Consider the following 14,425-nt stretch of genomic DNA (forward strand, 5'->3'; position numbering starts at 1 on the left):
CTTAATGGTCTAAAGTGGTGATAATGTAATAATTAAACCATGTTTTCTGAGGGACAGTTAAGTGATTCCTCATCCAAATGTGGCTGCCCATTTCATGACTTGGGGTGTCCCCTGCAGGTATGAGCAGAGCACAGTGCATGTGCAGACCAGCCCAGCCTGGCCTTCCATAGCCACACTTTCCCCATGATTTGTGCAAGGCCTGGTGAAGTGTTCTGGAGCCACAGGTCATCAGCTTGTTTGGACAAGACTGCCTCATGGAGCAGAGTCTCACTGCTGTGATGACCCATAACAATGCCTACTTCTAGTATGGCTCACTTAGCCAGTTTTAATCTACAAAGTCCTTTGTGATTTGGGTCCCCACAATGTTCAATATTACCTCTCCTGCTCTACTTCTCAATGCCAGTTGAGATAAAGAACCTGCCAGTTTGGGCATTTGCAATGGATCGGCCTCCTGGTCAGTGAGAAAATTAACAAATCTGTCCATCTTGCTTTTCTACTTTCCACACCTTGCATGCATATAAGAACCAACGATATGTTATTAGTTGGCTTGCTATCCATCTCTTATTAGAATCCTGAGGTGATAGAATTTGGATCTCGGGACCAGATGAGGACTGCTGTGACAAGTAACTAACTGTTGCCAGGCACTCCACAAGAAGGTATTTTTGACAGGATTTAGCAAAGCTTGCCTTTTGGGTAGGGACCATGTCAACATTTATGCAGAAGACATACCTAGGATCTACATATCATCAAAGCATCATACAATTATTACCAAATGTCCACCTGAAAGATTTAGCAAAACCTTATTTCATAATTTGAGAAATATAAAACAGGTTAATATTGGAAGTGAACTAGAATTTGGACATTTATTTGGGCTCACTGTACACAATCAAAACATTTGGTTTGCTGAAATGATACAAAACGAGGAAAGGGCAATAATAGAAATAGTTTTCTGCCTTTTGTTTTAAATTTAGTTCTAATGTATTGGTTCTTTCAATTCAGAATTTCCCAGGCTTCTTTTGGCAGCCTGGGCCTTCCATGGGACTCACCAGAAGGTTCCCTTGACAATGCTAACGTTGTGGGTTCAATCCCCAGACGGAGCACATACAAGAATTAACTAAGGAATGCATGAATAAGTAAAAAAATAGATTGATATCTGTCTGTCTGTCTCTCCCCATTCCTCTCCCTCTCTAAAAACCAATTTAAAATATGTTTTAAAAGAAGGTCCCTTTTCCAATTTTCACTAAATATGAAAAAAATATCCCAAATCTGCTAATATACAGGGTGTCCCCCCAAAATGTATACATACTTAAATAGCTGACAGCTCAACTTTAAAAATGAACAATGTTTTAATAATCACTTTTTAAAAAATATTTTATTGATTTTTGTACAGAGAGGAAGGGAGAGAGATAGAGTTAGAAACATCGATGAGAGTCATCGACCAGCTGCCTCTTGCACACCCCCTACTGGGGATATGCCCGCAACCAAGGTATATGCCCTTGAGCGGAATCGAACCCGGGACCTTTCAGTCCCCAAGCCGATGCTCTATCCATTGAGCCAAACTGGTTTCGCCTTAATAAACTCTTTTTAATTTAATGTTTTAATTAACAAATTTTAAAAAATCGTTAGTTTTCTCACTGACCAGGAGGCTGATCCTTTGCAAATGCCCAAAATGCAGGTTCTTTATCTCAACTGGCCTGTATAATTATCCAAAGTGTGTGTATACATTTTTTGGAATACCCTATACATAAAAAAAATAACTCCAGGTAGGAGAGTTTCCACAAGAATACTACAGACACCACAAACAACAGGAAGAAATATGCCTTTTATTTTAAGTTTCATATGTACAGAGAAAGTTCTTTCTCAAGCTTAGGGCGGGCTGTGAGAAAGAGCCCTGTCATTCAAGGTCACTGTGTTTACCTTGGTAAAACCACTGAACATCACTGCACATCATGAACAAATAGAACATTACAGAAATGCAAAAGAGACATAGGTACGTATATGGGCACTTCACACACATTTTCTAAAAACAAGTGGACACAAAATACAATGTGCCAGTAAAAAAAAATAGACATATCAGTACATGTCTCTTTTTTTTGTTTTTCCTTTTTCATTAACACATGGATGTGGAGCTTTCATCTCAAGCTTTTCACATCGGGATTTGCAGGCACTTTAGCAACTCAGCCATGGTTTACAATACATGATGTTGAGACAAAAAGATGAAAATGTGAAAGCAGATGAAGTCCAGTGATCCACATGTACGTGAAAATATTGGCATGAGAAGCACTTTTGTCACCACTGTTTGCAGACACCAGAATATTCTCCTTGTGAAGTGTGACAGGTTTTCCCTAATTTGTCTTTTTTTTTTCATAGCAGAATTATTTAGTAACATGGATGGCATCACCAAGCAGACATATAGCATGTGGATGCATTAGACATATGTCAATTCCTATCGACTTGGGAATGGTAAAAAGCAGATGAGTTTTTAGAATCTCCAAATGAATGACCTATCTTTGTCCCACTCTATGCCCTTCCTGCCAACCTGTCAATCAAAAACTAATTAAAATAATTACTTGGATATAATGGACCAGAAGCTCATCCTGGGAGAATTGTTTCCTTAGCTACCACCTCCCACATCATGATATGCATAGGACAATGGGCAGCCCAGACCCCGCCAGAGGTCCCTCCAGCCTTCCCTACATAGTGTGGTGACTCAACACATGTGTTAGGAACACAACTAAATAAGAGCATTCATAATCTCAGAATAGATGATCACTTTATTGGTAATGTTTAGTTATAAAGCAGTTACAAAAGAAGCCCCATGAAAACCCGACAGTGATGGAATATGGCTTAACGTCTTAATAACATGAAGGAACTTTCCTGTTATGAAGAGCAGAGAATGAAAAGGGAAAACCATACCAATTATAAATGACTGTGCTATGAGGTACTGTAAAGCCCCAATTTCTGGAGTATGTCACCCACTTTCATCCACCAGAAACTGAGACTTGCCTCACATCTCAGAAAATTTAAAGGGAATGAAAAGAAAACAACATTACCTCAGCTTCAAGGTAATTTGTCACTACTAGTTGTACGGGGCTGTGACACAAATCCATGAACATCTCTTGAGTCAGGCCAAGAATTCCTGGTCCTCCTGAGAGATGCTGTGACAAATGCTTCAGGCAGATGATTGTCAGACAGTAGGGAATCCTTCCATGAAATACACTTGAGACATACTGGCAAAGACATTAAGGCCTTCCATTTCTTTGCTCATACTTCTTAAAGGCACTGATACCAACAACAGAAATATTCCATAGTACCAAGGAGGTTTTTAAAAAAACTCCCCAGATACAAGTCTCCATAGGAAAATGTCCTTTATTGCATGAATGAAGCATCCGCTCTTCTGCTCAGGAATAGAAGGGTCTCCCTTTTTCAGGAGTCTGGAGTCTGCTCAGCCTAGCGACCTGAGATGGGGATGGGGGCACATCCTGCCGGAAGGGCCCCTTAGGGGGAGTATAACTGGGGTCCTGGACTTTCTTATATGAGTCATAGCTGTTGAGTCCCTCGGGAGCAGGCTGTTTCTTCATCTGCTGCTCTTTCCGCCTCTGTTCCTGGCGAAGGAGCTCCTGGGTCTCCAGCATCACCCTGGCATTGAAGCCATGCCCGCCCAGGTAGCCGTTTCTGGAGCCTTGGTAGCTGGAGTACCTGAGGCTTTCCTTGGCACTCTGGAAGCCATCCCCAGGCGAGTAGTTCTGCTCCCAGGAATCCTGGGAGAGAGAGCTGGCATTTTTCCTGCTTTGCCTAGAAAGCAAAGTCAAAGGTCAGTGTGAGATTGGGAGAAGGAGAGAAATAAAAGGAGGAGGGGAGGAGTAAGGGGTCATATGCATTTCAGTATTTCAACAAATAGTTCTGTGCTCCAAGCACTGTGATGGGGGCTAGAGGAAGAAAATGTGACTGTCAGCAAGCTCAAATCTCAGACAAGTGAACAAACAAGGGCTCAACAGGAGAGAGAACTAACCGGCAGCTATTCAGAAATAGGGCCTGCCTTCCATGTCTGGGAGGTACTGTCTATTCTACTTAGGGAACATATATCTCCTGCAATTCAGACACATTGGCAAATGCTTTAGAGGAGGATTAGAGATTTGGCAGCATCTACTCTAGCAATAATTGCTTGCTTCAGAACATTACAATTCGATTTTAAACAAGCAAAACAAATATTTTACACAACTGCCACCATGGAGCCAGAGATGCTGGCTAATAGGAAGTACATGTAATGGATTACAATGCGAGTCCAGCTATGAGAGATTTAAGTCCCAACTCCTTTATGATTAAAAATGCAACAGGCAGTCCCTTACAGACCTGGCTTTTGAGTTGTATATGTCAGCAATGGACACTCCTCAGATCACATGCTCATCAAGACTATAGACCTGGAAGTCTGCAGAGTGAGCACTGCTTTTCTCTGCACTGTGCCCTCACCGAAGGCCAGGACAGCTTACTAAACTCACATTTGGCACCACAGGACAGGGGAATAAATCAGTCACACAGAACTTTCAAATTATCATCATTTGTGCAATAAAGTTACGCATCATTTTCAGGAAACATTATTGTTTTGAAATATCTTTAATTTATTATCAATTCTCTAGGTGCTTTTATGAATTCACAATAAGATTGGATATGATAAAGTAAAACAAATTTTTGTTAGAAAGGAAGACAAGCCCTAATATTTAGCTTTAAAGATGGGAAAGAGAATCCAGTAATAAAACAAAATCTATTGCTCCATATATCAGTAAGAGAACCATTTGGTGACAGTATATATTACTCAGCCTTTTGCATCAAAACACATGATGGAATGTTCAAAAGGGCCCTTGCAGAGGAAAAACAGGGTCGATGCAGTCACTGGATCTCCCACAGGGATGAAGCAATTTGCATTTTGAACATTCAAAAGCGCCATCAATAGGGCTTTGGATCAAATCTGCCTATTTTTCATATGGCCTAAAATGTAGGGATATTTTCAATAAGGAAATGAGCAGGTCACAGAGAAACATAAGAGTGCAGCAGACAATAAGAGTTTCCAACACTAGGAAACCCATCACCTGGGTACTAGGCACAATGGGAGAGTGGGGAAATGAAACCATCCCCACATGCCACGATATTTTGAGTTTAATTTAAAAAATCAATTTGCAATGAATATTATAAAAATAAATATATTACTCAAAATTTGGGTGTTCTTGAATATTTTCAGTTGAAAATTCTCACAAAAATTGATTTTAAAGCATCTATAGATGCTTATGACATTCAAGGGGTTAATAGGAATCAGACCATTTGTACAATCAGCCCAAGCAAGACTCCTTATATTTGGTGGAATAGTTTATTTGCCCAAAGCACTGATTATCTTCACTTAAAAAGTCATACATTAATCTGCAGAGACAGGAATGATGGAAAGAGCCAGCATGAAACCAGGGGTTTGACATTAATCATGAAATTTTAATTAAAACAACAAACTTGGTACTGAGGTTACAGTAACAAAAGTGGGACTCCTTCATAAGCTGGTTATCAATCTAAAGATAATCAGATATAGGCGGCAGACCTTTCACCGCTTTCTCATACTTGTCCTACTGAGACCCATGAACCCTCTTCAGCCTCACTCCCAACTCTGGAAAGCCTGAGGATGCGCTCTGTGGAGGTCATGTCCCATTCCAGAAACACACTGAGAACTCACTGAAGGTTTGTTAGGAATAGAAATTCTGACGATGTGGAAGAATTTCTTTTAGCTAAAATTTTTTTTCAAACTAATTGTATAGAGAGAAGGAAACAGACCTCCCTGAGTTTAAAGTAAGGTATGGAGAGAAAGTACATACATGTAGAAACATATACATACACACACACACACATACACACACATGCTTCCTTGGTAAGAAAGCTAGAGGTACCCACAATTCTTAATTAAGACACAGGAAATGAGCAGGTCACAGAGAAACATAAGAGTGCAGCAGACAATAAGAGTTTCCAACACTAGGAAACCCATCACCTGGGTACTAGGCACAATGGGAGAGTGGCTTTGGATTATATAGACATAGATTCACATGTAGAGTCTGCCATTTGCCAGTTGGGGGATGCTGGGAGAGTTATGCTCTCTGGGTCCAAATTTCCTCATCTGTGAAATAGGAATAATAGCTAACCTCATAGGGTTATGAGGCAGAAATGAACAAAATAACATATGCAAAATGTTTAGAAAGGTATGGCCCCAAGTAAATGGCTGACTAATAGGAGTTGGAGGAGTAGTTTGAAGGCAATGTCACTTTGTCTTCAAAGAGTAGGCTCTGGGTTTTGGGAAGCATCTTTCTAACCAATGAAGAAAAATATTAGCTTTCTTTTCCTTTGCCAGAGAAATTGGGTAGAAACAAGGAGGAGAGAAAGGTACTAGAGAATAACTGAAGAATCCTCACTAAGTGAGGACAAGCCCACACAATTCCACAGAGATAAGAAGGAAGCTTTCTAATGTCCCATGATTGCCCAAATGCCACATTAACAACAGCAGTAAGAAAACATCAATGTCCATCAATGTGAATTTCTTTATACCCAACATGCAGGCTTGTTTGGTCTTGGAATGAGCCCACTCAAGATTTCTGAATCCGCTGAAAGCACACACACCTGGTTTGTCAATGATTACAATTATCTTTAAAGTGGTCTGAAGGCCATCATCATGTGGAGGACTCACCTTGTGGAAAGCTAGTTAGCCACCGAAGTGACGAGGATGCAGAAGGATGATGAAAGATATAAAAACCAAGGCTAACAAGTTGACAAGCAGCTCAGAGACATAACAAATGGGCGTGGTGGGGAGACTACGTCAGGGTGTGAAGACATAGTGGAGAAGTGAGACGTACAAAGCAGAGAAGTAAGACACCAACAGATGTGAAACCAAGGGAGAGGGAAAGATGAAGAAGAAATGGGGAGACAGCAGGAAAATTTTAAAAAATTAATAAAGAATCTTAAGTTTTTCTGTTGATGACTATGAACATTCTCTGTTTGAGATTTGCCTTTTGGATACTAAATAAAGGAACTAATTTAAGACTAAAAATATATTTTAACAAAGAAAGTAAAAATGAAAACTGATTTAGGAATTTAAAAAAATTAAAAAAATAATCTTAGTTTGATTGAGAATTGAGTTTGGGGCCACTCAGGACCCCTTTCCTACAGAACCAGTTTTACCACCTGGCTAATGTTTCCTACTGACATTTCAAAATGAAACTTGAATTCTGCCAATCGGCTTCTTTAATTACAGTTAGAATTTCAAACTACTCTGGCTCATATACATCCCTCTAATTCAAACCACCTTATCTACTGTGACTGAGACAAAGTCTTGACCATTTGTTTTACTTTATGTTCCACTTGGCAGCTGAACTATTTTTGTGTGTGTGTAAAAACTTTTTTGGTATCAAATGCCATACCAACTTGTTTAGATAAAACCCTGCTAATTGTCAACATCCGAAAAGCAGAGGTCAGTGTCTCTGAAGAATATCACATGTCAGAGACGTGGACTGGACTCAAGCTCATACAAGCTGCTGCTGTCCTCCTCTGACCTCCTGTTTGGGTTCTTTACCGAGTTCAAGTTTCCGCACATGTCTGCCGTGGAGTGCAGCCGCCCTGCTAGCAAGCCAGTGGGGCACAAGGCTCTGCACTCCTAATCCTCCCCACACGTGTGAAGGTTCACATTGAGAATGATTCTCTAAAACAGTGGTTCTCAACCTTCCTAATGCCAAGACCCTTTAATACAGTTCCTCAAGTTGTGGTGACCCCAAACCATAAAACTATTTTTGTTGCTACTTCATAACTGTAATTTTGCTACTGTTATGAATCACAATGTAAATATTTGTGTTTTCTGATGGTCTTGGGCAATCCCTGTGAAAGGGGTTGTGACCCACAGGTTGAGAACCGCTGTCAGGGGTCGCCTAAGACCATCGGAAAACACAGATATTTACATTGCAATTCGTAACAGTAGCAAAATTACAATTATGAAGAAGCAACGAAAACAGTTTTATGGTTGGGGGTCACCACAACTTGAGGAACTGTATTAAAGGGTGGCAGCATTAGGAAGGCTGAGAACCACTGCTCAAAAAGAAGAGCACCATGACCACCCCAGTTGCCTAAATGTACACAACTCTTTGGTTTTGAGTTTTCTGTTTTTCTCATATCTGCTCAGATTAAAATGGCTAATAATCAGGGAGTCACAATACCCAGATGGAAAGTTTCAGTTATTTAGGGAAACACTAAATGACACTAGTAGTTCCAATAGAAGCAATCATCTTCTACATGAAAATACAGATACTTCTACCAGGTGCTTCAGGAGGAGAGGGAGAGAGAGGAAGGGAGGCAGAGTGAGTTGGTGGAAAAGGACAGGTGGTGAGTGAAGAGGTGAGAGACATGCCAGGATAAAAGGGTATGCTTGGAATACTGAGCTCCTGTTGAATGTGACCAGGAGAAATTCCACGGAAGCATTGATCTATGTCCTCTTCCCGAGGAACAGGGCCCTAGTCTCTCTCCTGCCAGTGCACCCATCCCTCCAGGCCATCTGGTCACCATCTGTCTCACATCTCGTTGTTAGTTCTGTGCATGTCAATTCACTCTCTTCTTATATACACTACTAGAGGCCCAGTACACAAAATTCGTGCAGGGGGTGGGGGGTGGCCCTTAGCACCCTCTCCAATCTGGGACCCCTTGAGAGATATTCGACTGCCAGTTTAAACCAGCAGTTAGGCATCCCTCTCACAACCCAGGACTGCTGGCTCCTAACCACTAGCCTGCCTGTCTGCCTAATTGCCCCTAACCAGCTCTCCTGCTGGCCTGGTCACCCACAATTGCTCTCCCCTGCTGGCTTTATTACCCACAACTTCCCTCCCCTGCTGGCCCGATTGCCCACAACTGCCCTACCCTGCCAGACTGATCACTTACAACCGCCCTCCCCTGCTGTGACGCACCTCCTCCTCCAGGACCAGCCTCCTCCACGCCTCGTGGAGCCGCAGGGCCCCCAGGCCTCACCATGTGGTGCGGCTGCCAGGTCCTGCCTCCACTGTGTGCATGGCCATCTTGTGGCAACATCACATGCAAGGGCCACCTAGGCTTTTATTAGTATAGATATGATAGTTCTCTTTCACTTATTAAATACTCTCAAACACAACTAAAATACAGAAAGCCAAACTATTTGCCAACAGATTAAGAATCCAGTCCCTGCACAGACAATATATTCCTAAAGCACGGTGTAGTCACACACACAGGCCTGGATGTGCTACGGGCCACCTATATAGTTGTGGGAGCAGGGCCATACCCAGCATGTCAATCCATCTTCTTTATCATGCTCATCTTTCTGATGACTGAGAGCCAAAGGGCTAGAGAAGGCACTCACATGGAAGAAACTTTATGTATAATTCTCGAGGCATCCAGCAGCTGATACCCTGGGCTGAGCCATGCAGGGGCTCCTTCCAAATGCTAAGGACAATAGAGCCCAGAAGGGGACTTTACACCTGCATCTGTCAATATTCCAAACTTGGGAGCAAAAGCTTTGGTGGCAATGAGATACGGAAATTAATGGTTATAAAGGGCATGGGTAGGTTTGTGTTTGAATTCCATGCTACCTGTGTGACCTTAGGGAAAGAGCTGTTTCCTTGTAAGACAAGATGATTTCCAGGTCCTGTCCACACTTAAATTTCAATGACACTTACTTAGCTAAATAACTGTTATTTATCCTCCTATTTAAAAGAAAATATAATTCTGTATACAAGAAAAAACACAAATTACTCAAAGGAAATATAATTTTATGAACTGGAAAAAAGAACTGAATGAATGAGTTACTGTAGTAATGGCACTCACCCCAGTATAGATTCTCATTCACATCCACATTCCCATGGTTACCTGGGTCAATGTAGTCGAATCCCTCACAGTTAATATAGTGATTATTTAACAGTTAAAAGGACTCATCTTTATTAGAAATTGAATCAAGATCACTTTTATATTGGTCAGTTAGGTTTACACAAATAAGCATTTGTTCCCTCTCCTCCCCTCAAATAAAAGTTGTTCTGTTCAAATTCAAAACAGTTGATAAAAACAAGGTAAGTGGAGGTTTTTTTTGTACCCGAAATGTTTTTGTCACCGGGTTTGAAGTAGCAAAACAAATGCCTGTAAGATTGTGATTACTAAGAGTGACTTATTTTGGGAAGTTTGGAAAGCTGAATATTTTAAAACATTTTTATTCTTTACTCTCCTCCTATATATTAAAGAGGAAATATGCAAATTGACCATCACTCTGCCACAAAGATGGCTGCTCCCACAGAGGAGGTGGGGTTTCCGTAACACAAGATGGCTGCACCCATAGCAGAGGCCGAGTTCCTGTAAGGAGTCTTAATGAGCAATCAGCAGAGACCTGAGGCTGTGCCCCCACTTTGGCACCAGGCCAAGGGACCTCAGGCCATGCCCCTCACCTGGCATGGGAGACCTCAAGCTGCACCCCCTGCCCCAGCACCAGACCAGGAGGCCTGAGGCCGCAACCCCCACCCTTCGCCAGGCTGGGGAACATCATGCCATGCCCCCCGCCTAGCGCAGCTTGATGGTGGACCTCAGGCTGCACAGCCACCCCAGTGGCAGGCCTGGAGACCTCAAACTGCACCCCCCTGACCAGCAGGGCTTGACGAGGGACCTCAGGCTGCCACCCCTTCTCCCCCCTGCCGAGGCCACACCTCCCGCCCCAGTGCCAGGCTGGGGGACCTGAGGCTGCGTCCCCCTCCTGATGGGGCTTGATGGGGGACTTCAGGCCACATCCCCTGCCCAACAGGGGATCTCAGGCCACGTCCCTCACCTGGTGGGGCGTGACAGGGTAGGACTGGCTGGGTCTGGATCTAGCCCAATAGGGTAGAGGCTGGCTAGGTCTAGGTCTTGTGCAATTTTGAGGTGCATGTGGGTGTTCGGGGACTTGACTCTGGGTCCCATGGTGTGTCCCAGACTCTGACAGGAAGAAGAATTTCATATACATTTTACTAATTTCCTTTCATCTCTGACACTTCTCTTATAGAGAAAGGGCAAATAGCAATATTAAAATATTTCCTCTAATTAATCCCCTTGTAATGTGCACAAATTTAGTGCACCGGGCAACTAGTGTGTATAATGAAATACTCAGATGGAAAAATGGTTGTTGTTCCATGTGTGAGGGCTCAGTCACCTGAGCATTTTCTAGGCCTGATAGAGCCCCCAGAGCAGAGGTACCTTCACGTGGCTGTCAGGTAACGAGGTGGGTACACTGGGATCCTCTGAGGATCAACACAAGCAAACACAGAGCTGGACGTAGAGCAATAGGATTAGGGACCAAGGAGCCCACTTAAGTATAGAGCATGGAGTATTCACTCCACCCTTCTACAGAGCTCTAGATATCTGAAGTAGCAGTTATTCTAGTTACCCTAGGAACTAAGTAAAATAAGAGTTATATTTCCATTTTTCAGATGAGGAAACTTTCTCCACATGGGAGGCAGCAGAACCAAAGCTATAACCCAGGTCCAATCCCTGCACTGCCTTTGCATTATTCAGTATTGAAGTGATGATGTTGGCATGTCCTGAAACACCTTTCTTTCTAGTTTTCTTGCCACACAGTAAGATGGCCTTGAAGCCAGGCCACAACCCCTACTTGCAGTTCCTCTTGCAGTTCCTCTCTGACCATCGTGGGTACGGTGGAGAAGCCAGGGCAATTTTAGGAGCGTATGTAAGTACTGTACCTAGGCAGAGAGCTGTACTGGCGCTGGGCCTGCTGGAAGCTCTCACGTTCCTCCTGCCGCTGGCGCTGCATCTGCACCTCCACGGACACCGAGTGCCTGCCGCTCTGCGCTGGAGGGCGGGAGCTGGGCTGCAGGAAGAAAATGCAAAATAATTCACGATAAGGGAATCACATCGTTTCTTGTAGACTGACTTAGAAACATTTGGAAAATTCTGTGAAATTAAAATAAAATTTAATTTCAAGTTTGAGAAGAGAGGCATTTATCTAATTGCTCTTAAGAGTCCCAAATATTGAATCATCTTAAATTTTAATTATGGCTTTAGAATGGTTAGAAATTGAGAGTCCAACCTTCCTAAGTCTTCCTAATGAGGTTTGGCAAATTCAATGTCAAGTAAATAAGTAAAATTGAAGGTTAGCTATGCTGGCAAAAGTTTTCGATAGTTATGTATTTTAGTTTAACAGTAGGACACAACAGCTGATCCCCCTTTTCCTAAACAATGACAGTTAAGCACTGGTTAATGTTTCTCAGTGATTAGAGTGCCGACCCAGTGGACTAAAGGGTTGTAGGTTCTATTGTGGTCAAGAGCACACACTTGGGTTGCAGGCTTGATTCCCAGCCCCCATTTGGGAGGCAACTATTAGAAGTTTCTCTCTGTGTGTTTCTTTCTGCCTCTCTTCCACTCTCTCTCAAAAGAAAGAAAGAAAGAGAGAGGAAGGAAGGAAGGAAGGAAGGAAGGAAGGAAGGAAGAAGAAAGAAGGAAGGAAGAAAGGAAGGAAAAATATCCTCGGGTGAGGATTAATTAACAAGCAAACAACAACAAAAAACTAAGGGGGAAAAAGAATAACAGTTAAATTTGAATCAAGTTTAGGTGAAACTACCTGCTGTTAGCCATATGCAAGTGTCCTCTAGTCCAGGAATGGTAGCTGAATGGGGAATAGAAATGCTTATCAAATTAAAAAACCTGAAAGCTAATTGCTACTTGAATTAATTATGAGACCAGACATTTTGCCTTAGTGATAAGGAAATGGCATTTTTACCTAGGTTAATCATATCCTATGAGAAATGTCAATCCTGTCTGCTGAACACTTTGGTCAGCAGTCATCTGCTGATTGTGCCTCTCGCTCAAATCAGATACTGAATGTACACACTGCGTTGGATAGATCTAGCCTTGTGGATGCTCTGGCTTCTCACTGGCAGGTCTTAGCTTACTTTCTAGATTTGGCTTTTTGAAATAAAAAATAGACAACGATGCCTCTAATGCTACAAACACCCCACGATGGTTTATCATAGCATCAGTGGCTCACATTCTTAAATAATCCTTTTGGCGCATGCTAACTTCTGTTCCCCTTGGTGCTATGCAATGGGCAAATTCTGAATGTCTGTTAAAAACAAGTTATCAATTTTCTTTTAGAGTTGAAAGCCAATGGCAGACTTTGACCTCATAATAATTTTCTAGAATAATAGAGTTATAGCATTCATTTGGAGAGCTATAAGAAATCATGTAACTTAAATAATGCTTTGTGTGAACAGAAAGCAAGCATCATCTATCATTCACTCTGCCTGGCCAGCATTATCTTATTTATTGGTAAGCAACAATATGGCAATACACAGGATAAAAATTTCAAAGCATATGGGCATAGCCAGTGAACATATTAAAAATACCCTGATACAAAAATAATGTGTGAAGATTACCCCAATTTCTACAAGTGGGTATTTACAGCCATACTCTTAGGAACAAATGTGTGTCCACAGACCCTCTCCACAACATGGGATTCAATGAATCAATGGTGCCTTTAGCAAGAAAAACATTTCACTGAGTGAGTTCTGTTTATGCAAACAAAGCATCAAACAATCTTCTTCAACTACATTGAAGAAGACAAACATTTTCTTCCATTGCACTTGAAGAGGCTGGCTAAATAGAAAATCAAGCTGTTCTAGTGTTTACAGGGAATCCTGAGAGAAGCTACTGGACGAGGGAAAGTAAAGCAAGGAAATACTACACAATATGCCTTCAAAAACATATTTCCCTTTTCTTTTCACTTGGAATAAGTCATATACACGTATCAAGCAGCCTTAAAGGATCTGGCATTCTGCAGCAAGATTTAGATTTAGTAACCAGTTTCATAAGCTCATGCTGTTTGTGACACATGGCTGTGGAGATGTGAAAAGAAAATGCAAGGTCTTATAGAAATTTCAGGTGTATTTTTTTTAAATACTCACTGAGGATTTTTTTTTACATTTATTTTCAGTGAGAGTAGAAGGAAGGGAGGGAGGGAAGGAGGGAGGGAGGGAGGGAGGGAGGGAGGGAGGGAGGGAGAGAGAGAGAGAGAGAGAGAGAGAGAGAGAGAGAGAGAGAGAGAGAGAGAGAGAGAGAGAGAGAGAGATCCAAGTGAGAGACATATTAATTGGTTGACTCCTGAATGCCCCCAACAAGGGCTGGGGATCAAATCTGCAACCAAGGTACATAACTTTGACCGGGAATTGAACCTACTACCCTTAATCTGTGGGTCAATGCTCTAAACATCGAGCCAAACAGGTCAGGGAATCAGGTGTACTTTTAAGTTGTTTCTACCAGACCTGGAAATTTGATTCTAATATAGAAAAGAAAAAAAAAAGTTGAAGGGCTTTTGTTTCCTTAACTGTGTGTTTTCTGATACTGTTCATCTCAAACTTTATTA

At 42.0% G+C, this 14,425-nt stretch overlaps 1 protein-coding gene across 27 annotated transcripts in view; it reads right to left on the reverse strand.

Annotated features, from left to right (window-relative positions):
* Positions 1-1,803: 1,803 nt before the first annotated feature.
* The window catches only part of PARD3 (par-3 family cell polarity regulator), a 569,056-nt gene continuing 556,434 nt past the window's right edge, over positions 1,804-14,425 (reverse strand). For all 27 annotated transcript variants that reach the window (XM_045586290.1, XM_036454403.2, XM_036454413.2 and 24 more), the window contains 2 exons: positions 11,748-11,875; positions 1,804-3,795 (listed from right to left, as the gene is read on the reverse strand). In XM_045586290.1, the coding sequence (XP_045442246.1) occupies positions 3,402-3,795; positions 11,748-11,875 (522 nt within the window). In that variant the 3' untranslated portion in view covers positions 1,804-3,401. The remainder of the gene's footprint in view (positions 3,796-11,747; positions 11,876-14,425) is intronic.

The sequence above is a fragment of the Pipistrellus kuhlii genome, unplaced genomic scaffold, assembly GCF_014108245.1.
Source record: "Pipistrellus kuhlii isolate mPipKuh1 unplaced genomic scaffold, mPipKuh1.p scaffold_m20_p_1, whole genome shotgun sequence".
Taxonomy (NCBI): Eukaryota; Metazoa; Chordata; class Mammalia; order Chiroptera; family Vespertilionidae; genus Pipistrellus; species Pipistrellus kuhlii.